Source organism: Epinephelus moara, chromosome 14 (assembly GCF_006386435.1).
Source record: "Epinephelus moara isolate mb chromosome 14, YSFRI_EMoa_1.0, whole genome shotgun sequence".
Classification (NCBI taxonomy): domain Eukaryota; kingdom Metazoa; phylum Chordata; class Actinopteri; order Perciformes; family Serranidae; genus Epinephelus; species Epinephelus moara.
In genome coordinates, this window is record NC_065519.1 from 1,958,074 (window position 1) to 1,969,178 (window position 11,105).

Here is an 11,105-nt window from a genome sequence, read left to right on the forward strand (position 1 = left end):
ACAGCTAAAAAATATCCCTGCATGATAATTAAAGTGGGAATGAGATCAAATTAATTGGTATAATAGGTTTCAAAGGTTTGATTCCAACCGCATGTCATCCCTCTCACTCTTCCCCTTTCACTCCGACGTTGTCCGATCAAATAAAGGCAAAAAGGTGAAAAATAATCGGAGGTTCTGAGGTTAGGAACCAGGAGCCCTTTTTACGAGACATGCAGCTGCAGACACACTCTGTAGCGTACAAACCACGCTCCAACAAATCGCTAATCGCTAACTTAGCAGTGGCATAAGTAACGAGATGTAGCTTTACTATTACCCTTATCCTAACCATAACCACCTATTTTTTAAACATAATACTTCATTGCTAGCTAATCGCTAACTTAGCAATTTCATCGGGACTTCTGATTCTGGGCCAAGAAGAGAAGGGAGCTGATTGTGGACTGACGTGTAGGTATGCTGGCTGAGTCGTGTAGCTAGAGAAGTTCATATAGCTGCATGTGCTGAGTTATACCAACGCGGCTTTTATAATCCCTGTTCAAGGCAGGAATATTGCGCCGTTATGCTGCCTCGCTGTTCTGTATATGAGGTACGATCGCAGAATGGGGGAACAGATCGATGCCAAATCGATGTCTGTATAAACAGGACAACTGGTCGACAGGTGTGACGTTTAGACGATGTATTATGCGTGCGACCAACTGCAGGAGATTTAAAAAGCAGCTCACAGCTGATAGCAGTTAGCGTCTAACTCAGAGAGGAAGAACAGCAGCTGTAAATGTCTGCGAATTGGGAAAACAATGAGGTCCAGGAGCTCCTTACCCTCCGAGCAGAGGACGAGATCAGCCGCCATATAACAGAGATGGCAAATGATTGTTATTGACATGTGATGTCAGAGTTATTGTTTATAAAGCGCTGCACACGCATATGTCATATGTCACACAAGAGACTGATGCGGTTGTGTTACATGCCAGCATACATGTCGGCATGCTGTCTAAAATCACCCCCTGGAGCGACATGATGGCCCTTCTGTGTAGAAATGCAGAGGAGGCATAAAGAAGGGACCTCATAGCGGCTCTGTAGCGACATCTCTGAGTAAAAAAAGCCACTGACGGAGGCGGAGGAATGCTGCAGGACAGTTGCACAGGTGTCAGGTGTGTTAGCTATCGGCCAGTACTTCCTCTGAATTCCAGCAGAAGGGGGGACACAGAAATAATTCCCATCCAGAGGGTGCAACCCCTTTAAAAAAAAAGGGGAAAGTGGTAACTATTGTGCTGCGGCCCTTTCACCACACCGCCTCAGTAATCACCTGTCAAAAGAAAGCGGAAGGAATCTCCTCCTAATGACCCCAAGGCTTCAGAGCTGAGCCCTGACATCTGACCTCCATGTTTTGTTTTGTAAGCTCAGAAACAGAGAAAGAGCCCAGACTGGGGGGGGGGGTGGGGAGGTGACACACACCGCAGTACTCTCACCTTTTTACAAACATCTGCAGTTGCAGAAGGGGCCTTGTTTTGAGTTCGCAGGATATCCTATACTCGCCGCAGGTGCAAATACGTGGTAAAGGAGATTCCTTATTGTCCAAATAAACAGCACCAAGGGTGTATTTAAGAAGAGCAGCAGTTCACTCTGACACTCAAAGCTCTGAAACCGTCCTCCTGACAAGCAGGTGTGCTTAAGGCCAATCACATCTCGCTTAGGTAAAAGGTCAGCACGTTAACGGGAGCTGCACCTCTCATTTGTCTGTTAGGAAAACAATTAAAGGGAAAATCGCACCCGTCTCCCTAAACGCTGCGTCTCCTGTCGGCCGAGTCAGCAGAGAGGAGAGCTGAGGACAAGAGCAGGAATCCTCTGAGACAAACAAAAGGCTCCCCAGAGGAGCTGTGAGGTGGGGGAAGGAGGCGCCACATCCCCGCTGCTGCTGCCGCCACTGCTGTCGAGGTGTCGGAGAGCCGAACTGAAAGACAACGGCTGGTTTAATCATTATCGTCTGATTACCTGTTTTCTGTGGGATAAAAGAAGCTTCCATCTTCTCAGCTAACACCACAAGTTACACGTGTTTTATTGTTGGTTATAAAATTGCATGTTGAGCGATAAATCATGCAGCGTCATCACAGTTGTCACATTGCATCAGTTTCAGTCGAGCAGCACACTGAATTACAAATCACAGGCTCATTACTGAAAACCAAAGACTGTCAGAAATCATTTTTCAGAAAGACAAAACAATCTGCTCACTGTGGAACGTGATTAACGAAGCTTTAATTACCTCATTCTAGATATTTTCTAACACTTGTACAATTTACAATCTTTCTGACAGTTTAAATTGTGTTAAAAATCTGATAACGTTTTTTTCTCCAAAATATAAAGTTTGGTTAAATTTTTAGAGTTTTTGTCTGAGACATTTGATTTAAAAGTTATGACGAGTCCAGTGTCTCTGACAGTCTCCATCCATGCCAGTGAAAACATGGATGCTTCACACACAGAAGATCTATACAATCAGCACAGTTTCAAGATTAGAGTCACCAATTCAGTATCTGACCAAATGTCTCCCCTTCTGTTCCTGAGATATGACGTTAATCAGAAATACTTTATACTTTATTAAATTAAAATATTAAAACATGATGATGTCACAGTCAAGCTGACCTTTGACCTTTTGACCTTCATTATTTTGTACTGTTAGACATTTGTGTCAAGTTTGGTCAGAATTAGTGAATGAATTCTTCAGTTATGGCCGAAAACATGTTTTGTGAGGTCACACTGACCTTTGAATACCAAATTCTGCTCAGTTCACCATTTGGTCCAAGTGGAAGTTTGTGCCAAATTTGAGATAATTCCCTCAAGTTGTTCTTCACATATCGTGTTCACGAGAATGAGACAGCCACAAGGTCACAGTGACCTTGACCTTCAGCCACCAAAATCTAATCACTTCATTGTTGTGCCCAAGTGAATGTTTGTTTCAAATTTGGAAAAAAACCCTCCTGTTCACAGACTTGAGACAGACAAGGTCACAGTGACCTTGACATTTGACCTCTGACCAATAAATACAAATCACTTCATTGATGAATCCAAGTGGACGTTTGTTCCAAATGTGAAGAACTTCCCTGATAGTGTTCTTGAGATGTAGTGTTCACGATAACGAGGCGGCCACTAGGTCACAGTGACCTTGACCACCAAATGCAGATCACTTCATCGTTGAGTCCAAGTGAAGGTTTGTTACAAATTTCAAGTAAAATCCCCTCAAAAAGTTCTTGAACTATCGTGTTCACAAGAATGAGACAGACGAGGTGACAGTGACCTTTGACCCCAAATACAGTCAGTCCAGTCCAAGAGCAGGTTTGTTCCAGATGTGAGGAAATTTGTTGTTTTTGAGATACTGCATTCATGAGAACGAGACGGACGGATGGACGACAACCTGAAAACATAATGGCTCCAGCCACAGCTACGGCCGGCACAGAGGCATAAAAATGCTAAAAAAAATAAAAAAAAATAATCTGGTATTAAATCTGAAACGCTGCATAAATAAAACTGCTGAAGGCTTTTAATGAAGCATTTGGATCTTTTGTCTGATTCTTTACAAAGTTTGATTTTTCAACGCAGCGCCTGCAACAGTTTTTCAGATGTGCGTCCGCTGCACTCTGTTTATTTCTGGTACTGAAGCAGAACTCAGTCTGGATTATTACCTCCGCCAAGGAGGTTATGTTTTCGCCGGCATTTGTCTGTTTGTTTGCAAAATAACTCAAAAAGTTCTGAACGGATTTTGATGAAATTTTCAGGAAAGGTTGATAACGGGACAAGGAACAGATGATAACATTTTGGTGGTGATCGGTTGAAGTGGATAAAATAATAAAATGGCAGGAAATCCGAGCTGCTTGGCGGAGGTCTGCGCTCTCCGAGTGCTTTTCTAGTTATTAAAAGTTATAATCTAAATAGTTGAAGTATCGTACGAGGAAACAGTCATCAGGTAACATTTCTGTGAAACTCTCACAGAGTGAAATTCTTCAGCAGAAGTGACGCTAACATCTGATATCGACAGTAAAAACCTGAATAATAATCATGATTATGATGTTTGATGAAGGTGGTTTTGTTTTTCTTTACGCCCGGCGTCTCATCGCTGCGTTTCCTCACACACACACACACACACACACACACACACTGATCAAATAATGACCAACAGATGATGACAACAGATACTCAGACAGGAAATTTATATAAATCAATTGCAAATACATAAAAACAAAAAGGGAGCAGCACTTTAACCACGGAGCTGTCAGAAATATTTAGAGAATAAAAGAGAATAAAAATCTGCTTATTTTAGTTTAAGACTTTAAGATACTCAAACTGTGATTTTTTTTATATATATGTATGTGTCCAGTCTTTGATTACACAAAATGTTGTTTCTTAATAATTAAATAGAGGCAAATCTAAAAGATTTTAACATGACAAAAGCTGTAATTTTACTAAAAATACTGCAATTAAAAGTTACTGAATTATTAACTTTTAAATACCTGCTTTTGTGGTTTTGAGGGAAAAAAAAACGTAATCACAGTGTCATGATTTCACACTGATCTGTTCTGAACACAGTTCACAGCTCAAAGTTTATTTGTTTATTTATTTTTACAGATTTACTGGCACTTTAACAAAATCCTGCAGCGTAGCTACATTTCATTTCATGACATCGGTGGGTCCTGACCTTGAGGTCGGGAGCCCTGCAATGAGCCACAACCTAACTGTGCACGTGCATGAGCTCGTCACGGGTGCACTGCAGTACTTCAACAATTAACACGACACTACTGGTGACAGGATAGTTTCTCAGGTACGAAATAAGAACAAAATAAAATCTGATCAAATAAATTCTGTTTGTTTTTCTGACTCTTTTATCATCTCGGATTCTTTCTTCTGTGATTTTGTAGTTTTACCTTTCAGGCCTCTTGTAGACATTAAAGCTGTGACAGTGGGTTGTTGGGTCGGGTGCTTTAACGGTCCAGTGTGTAAGATTTAGGGAGATTTACCAAATGAGGATTGTAGATTGCAACCAGCTAAAACTTCTCCCAGTTAGAATTTCCTTAGTGTCTATTGTTCAGGAGGTTATAACCAGGAGCTGAATTATCCTCAGAGGTCTCTTCCTCTCAGAAACAAACAGACCAGCTGATTAAAACCAGTAAGAACACTGAATGAAGCAGTTTGACATTTAAAAATCAGTTTTTCCAACACTACTGGTTGGAGGGGCTGCTCACTATGGTGGCTGACACAAAAACACAAATGTCCCTATCTAGAGTCAGTGTTTGTCCGTTCTGGGCTACTGTAGAAACATGGCGGTGCAACATAGTGATCTGTGTAGACGAGGACCTGCTCCCTGTGTAGATATAAACAGCTCTTATTTTCAGCTGATTAAACACTAAAGAAAACAGACTGATTATATTATATTCCATCCCTGCCAGTTTATCTCTCTAAATCCTCCAGACTGGAGCTTTAAATTATAAACAAGGAAAAAAAAGTTCATAAAAATACATTTTTATTTGTTAATCGTGATTTCATTCACAGTGTTTATAATTCAGACATGACTACAAGCATTAAGACGCGTCCTGCTCCTGTCGTCACTCTCCTATTCCTGATCATGTTTGTTAAAATTGAAGTTCATGTTCAGTGTTAAAAAGAAAGACACCAGTGAAGCTCACTCAGTGACGCGTCTCTGCGGCACAGACGGAGCAGCTGGCTCAGATATTTCAGATCATGTCTTTGGTTAGTGTTCATGTTACAACAGTGATGATGCTTCCTGAGGTGTCATCATGTATGTTTTCCTATATCACAATATGTCATCACGTGTTAGTGCTTATCTCACAGTCACCGTGTTGGTGTAAACAACAATATAAACAGCCTTGTCTCTGTAAACGTTTGTGAACTTCTCGCAGCCAAATTTACCATCAGTCACTCTCTGGCAGCGTCGGCAGGTTTAAACCACGACGAGCGGCGTCTGTCGGGCAGCGGAATTCACTCACAGGCCTTTATTGTATGTCACAATCTTACAATCTGTTGCCATGGCGATCTCGGGCTCGAGTTGATTCACGCTGATCTGTGAGAATCAAAGCAGAACAAAAAGGTCAAGAGTGCAGAGAGAGACTCGTCACAAGCTGTCAGATAAAACATGTTTACATACTGTACGCTGCGGATGAATCCGTAACCATCTACACGCACCGCTGCTTAAAGATTTCAGATACTTTCATTTGTGACTAAATCGCTCTTAAAGGCTTTAAATGTTCTGTATTTACTGCTAATGTGCAAAAAGAGCCAATTTGGCAGATTAAAGTCTAATTTGAGGTTTGCATCTCCTAATATTTGAACCAGAGACAGATGGCTGATGGAGCTGGAGGCAGAATCCTAATCAGACATCTTGGTAGGTGTGAAATGGGGAAGTGGGACAAATTGAGTAGGCAGGGGGTCCTGGGGGGGGTGGGGGGGGTGGGGGGGGGGGGGTGCAGGGCATCCATGTTGCTTTTTGGGGAGTTTTTTTTTCACCTGCTATCTTTGCAAAAGTGCAAAAAGGACTTGTGAGAGAAAAACAGGCCCCTCGGTGGAGCGGGAGGCAGCTTTTCACAGGACTGTTGGCGGCACATATGTCTGAAGTTTTTTGCCATATGGCTGTCTGAGTTATTTCCAGTGGTAATTAAATCCTAAACATTTTAAAGCCAGAGCTGGTTGGCTTGTGTCAGCAAGTCACTTGGCAGAGAGGAGACAAAGAGAGGGAGAGAAGGAGGAACAAAACCACGCCGCAGCCATTTAATGAGTTGGATGACACATACTGAGGCAGCGAGGCTAAAGTTAGATCTCAGCCTGGATGGCATCAATGAATGGAGGCAGTGCACACTGTGGGCAGGTTAACTCGCAGAGAGCTACGCCTCATTAGGACGGAGCCTCTGTGAAGCTCAGTGTGGAACGTTAAAGAGGTCAGGAGACTCCAGTCATCAACATCAGTCACTGACACTGAGTCACGGCTGACAGCAGGGCAGCAGATATTGTACACAGCCAGGACGGGAACAAGCAACATGAGGCTCTGAGTATCACTGTCGCGTATCATTCTGCTGTTTACAGGCTTCACACACGTTTTCATCGACAACATTTTAAAACTTTTCCATGACTTGTCAACGACCCATCATAACATGTCCATATAACACAATCAGAGCTGTTCAGTGTGTCTGTGTATGATGATTAAACACCAACCAACCTGTTCCAGTCTCTAACAGTTGGTTCTGGTTATATTAGGACTGATCAGGACTCAGAGTTATGTTATGTTTTTCCCATGTAAAGTCATAAAGTTTGACCAGAGGACGTTCAGTGTGACAGCAGCATTCATGTAATAAAGCTACAAGCTACAAGCTAACTGCGCTAACGACGGATCAGAAATGTGCAACAACATTTTCTGCCGACACCAGATATGAAACAAAAACCAGAGACTGTGTCGTATGAGTGTGAGCTGTAAATTCATCACTTCTGAGATAAACTGAGTTCAACTTTTCTTATCTTTCTTTTCTTCAGTAAATATCAGTGTGTGATAAATATGGAGGAGAAGTTGATCATGTTAGTGCAGAGCTGTCAGAGCGTCACATCCGTCCTACAGACAAACAGGAAGTAGATCAGCTCTGACCTCAGGATTTCACGTAAACAGGCTTTGATACGGTGCTTCTCAAGAGCGCTTACTCTGCAGCAAAATCTGGGGACCAAAACAAAAAAAAGACTGCTTGACTTGAAGCAATCTGAGGGGTCTCTGACTGATGATTCCAACCTCCAACTTTCAGGGGGCAGTCCGAGTTTATACTGACCTGCTGGGACTACATTTTTTATTTTTTATTTTGACCCTCCCTCCACCATAAACGAGTTCTTAGATTTTACCCTTTGATGTTGAAAAGTTAAAAGTTAAAGAGGAGTTGAAAAAAGTCTCAGTTTTTCATTCTTGTCGTTCAAACAGTTTATTTTTGGACACTTTTTAAATGAGACGTAGAATAAAGTGACTTGATGAAATATTATCTTAAGCTCAGATTTGGTTAAACGTATGTTGGATGAAAGCATTCGTCTCACACACGATGTGTCCGAGGTCCGTCAGACATTTGAAAATGATGATCATTTCTGTTTTCACAGTTTCTTGCTGTGATAAATGGTGACGATTTTATAAGAAAACATGCATTTTTACAAAACATGATTTAACAGACTTTAGTTCAAACGCACACACTCGCCCAGGTAGCTACTTGTTTGCAAACTATTCTAAATATTACGGTAGTAACAAAAATACACATGTTTGGGAGGTACTGAGAGTGTGTGGGGGTGTGTTAACGGATGTTTTAATGTAGTTTTGCTGTTGTTAAACATGATCCCATTGTATTTCAGTTCATCATGAATGTTCTCAGCGTAACATGAGGTTAGTAACTGATATACACACGTGGTCATTTTGTGGTTCAAGTATTCCTTTAACGAGAGGAGTGACAGACAGTTTGACAGGACAAAAAAACAAAGTGTCACCTACAGAAACGGAAACTTCAACAACAGAAAGTTTTGTAGTGCCGTCATTTGGTTTGATTGACAAAAAACAACACAAAATAAGAATTACAGATGGTGATAAAAGAATGTGAAGACATATGTTAGTAAAGACATGATGACGCACCTGTGACATCTGTGGGAAGAGACTGATGGCGAGAGGCAGAGCCAGGCTGAAGGCAGCGAGGCACACCAGACTGTGGACGGGCAGGACAAGTCTCCGCCGTCGCTGCAGCAGAGGAAGCCTGGCGACACACAGAGACACAAACACCCAAACTTTATTCACATCACAGGTAATGAACAGAGACAAGTGCTGCAGGCACTGCTGATGTGTTGCACACAGTACTCGCTACAACACATGGTAAAGAAACAGCCGCAAAATCCAATGAATACTGGATTTGTTTTAGTGCAGATACCAACATTTAAAAAAAAGTAAAACTTTTAGGAGCTAAAGCAAACACCACTTTAGTCCACGTGGACGTTTGTGCCAAATTTAAAGAAATTAAATAAAACATTGCACTCACAAGAATGGTACAGAGGTACGGACGGACAACTGAGGTCACAGTGACCTTGACCTTTGACAACCAAATTTTAATTAGTTAATTCTAGATTCCAAGTGGATGTTTGTGCCAAATTTAAAAAAAAATTCCCTCAAGGGTAAGTTTTACTGACTTTAAAAAAAGGAACTCCTGGTTCAATTTGTCATTAAGACACTGATATATTGATCTGTCTCTGATTTTAAGGACATAATGGATCAATAAGTGACTCAGTGATTTGCTGTGTGATGACATCACATCACAGGGCCTGTTCAGTTAGAGCAGAGGCATTATGGGAACTCAAGAGGATGGAGACCGTGCTAGTCACCGCTCCGAGGTATCCCTGGATGAATTTGGGGACTGGAGCTGTTTTAAGTGGAACATTATGATGTTGCTGTGAAGCTAACCTTTGACCTTTTGGATATAAAACGTCACTTCATCATTTTATCCTGTTAGACATTTGTGTGAAATTTAGCATAATTAGTGTATGAATTCTTGAGTTTGGGTCACAACGACCTTGACCTTTGACCACCAAATTCTAATCAGTTCACTGCTGAGTCCCAGCGGACATTCGTGCCAAATGTGAGTGAATTCCCTGAAGGCTTTCTTGAGATATCACATTCACAAGAATGGGACGGACAACCTGGAAACATATTGCCTGTGGCTGCGGCTGTCGCCTGTGTGAGGCATAAAAACCGAATTTCTCCTTTCACGTAGAGTTTGACTCAACAACCAATCGGTTGCATTTAAAACAATTAAAAACGGACTCAGCTCCTGTTTACAGTTCAGTCTTTGCTTTCATTGTCATTTGTTTGTTGTGTGATAATAATCCCTCATAAATACATTCCAACAGTTTCAGAAACTTATTGCCATCAGTTATAAAAGCTGTATTTTTCTCCATCTGCACAAAACAGACATTTTAAGAATGTTATCTCCAGAAATATATTTTCTGGTCTCAGCCCAGATTTCTGCTCCCTCCTCGCTGCCCTCCGTAGGATAATCCCCTCTCCAGCGAGTGGGACAGTGAACTCAGCAGGAGCTTGAGAAGGAGCCGCTCCGCCTCTCCTCCACCAGCGACGCCTCTCCCCCTAACGAGGAGAGCTACTGCCTAATGAGGGAGCTCATTAACACATATGGCTGCCATGGTTTAATTAGGCTACACACACACACACACACACACACACACACACACACACACACACACATCTTATAAGTGGGTTACAAAGAGAGAAGTCAATGGGAGAAAAGTTGTGAGAGTGATGAAGGGAAGGTTTGGGCAGTTTGAAAACCTCCAGATCAAATCAGGTAAGAGAAACTTGATATTATCTAAAATGAATGACACAATTTCACACAGTGCTGTCTGTGTTTACCTGCTCTAAGCAAACTGGCTGGTGGCCATGTTCTGGTGAGGTCTCAGTGGGTTTAACTGTTTACATGAAACTCTGACACCACGACTGAACCTCCCTGTCACCACAGCCTTGTTTCCACCCAGCAGTGCGGTTCAGTTCAGTCGTTCCTGTGGGCTACAGCAACACTAAACCCCTGAGCTTGCCTGGGAAGGACTAAATGCACAAAGCTGCTATTTTTAAATATCCCACTGTGGGTTCTAAAGGTACTGTACTGAAAGGGTTTGGTGGAAACGCAGCTTGTGAGATAAACCATTCTCACTTTGAAGTCATCAAATACAGCCATCCAGTCATTAGCCCCTTTTACACTGCCAGATTTTCCGCAAATGTTGGGCCGTTTTGCCGGCAAGCTGCGAGCGTTTGATGTGAGTTGATCCGAGGTGCCCAATTCTACACCTCGTAGAGTAGACATATTGGTGGAACCCTTTTAGTTTAAACAGACCAAGGCGGCCTTCTGCAATAGAGTGTGTCAGTAAACCTGGAACTCCGTTAGCGCTTTTAGCACTTCCGGTTCTCTCGTCTAAAAGTCAATACGTTTTTTGAATGGGATTTTGGTAAAATGCCTCAAATAAGGTCTGTGGTTAACAAAAGCTTAAGCGAGTTTCAGGTTTTGTTCTACGACATAAAACACGTCAGTAAATACCCTACTTGT

The 11,105-nt window shown here is 42.0% G+C and overlaps 1 protein-coding gene across 2 annotated transcripts in view; it reads right to left on the reverse strand.

Annotated features, from left to right (window-relative positions):
* sfxn5a (sideroflexin 5a) overlaps positions 1-11,105 on the reverse strand; it is a 44,563-nt gene that overhangs the window by 8,401 nt on the left and 25,057 nt on the right. The window contains exons 13-14 of one of the 2 annotated variants that reach the window (XR_007571040.1): positions 8,639-8,756; positions 5,908-6,058 (exon numbers count right to left, since the gene is read on the reverse strand). Coding sequence is in view for 1 of the 2 variants with exons in the window: in XM_050062156.1 (XP_049918113.1) it covers positions 5,981-6,058; positions 8,639-8,756 (196 nt within the window). In the remaining variant the exon portion in view is untranslated. Of the gene's footprint in view, positions 1-4,178; positions 6,059-8,638; positions 8,757-11,105 lie in introns of those variants that run through there. The other variant, XM_050062156.1, reaches the window with a different exon arrangement.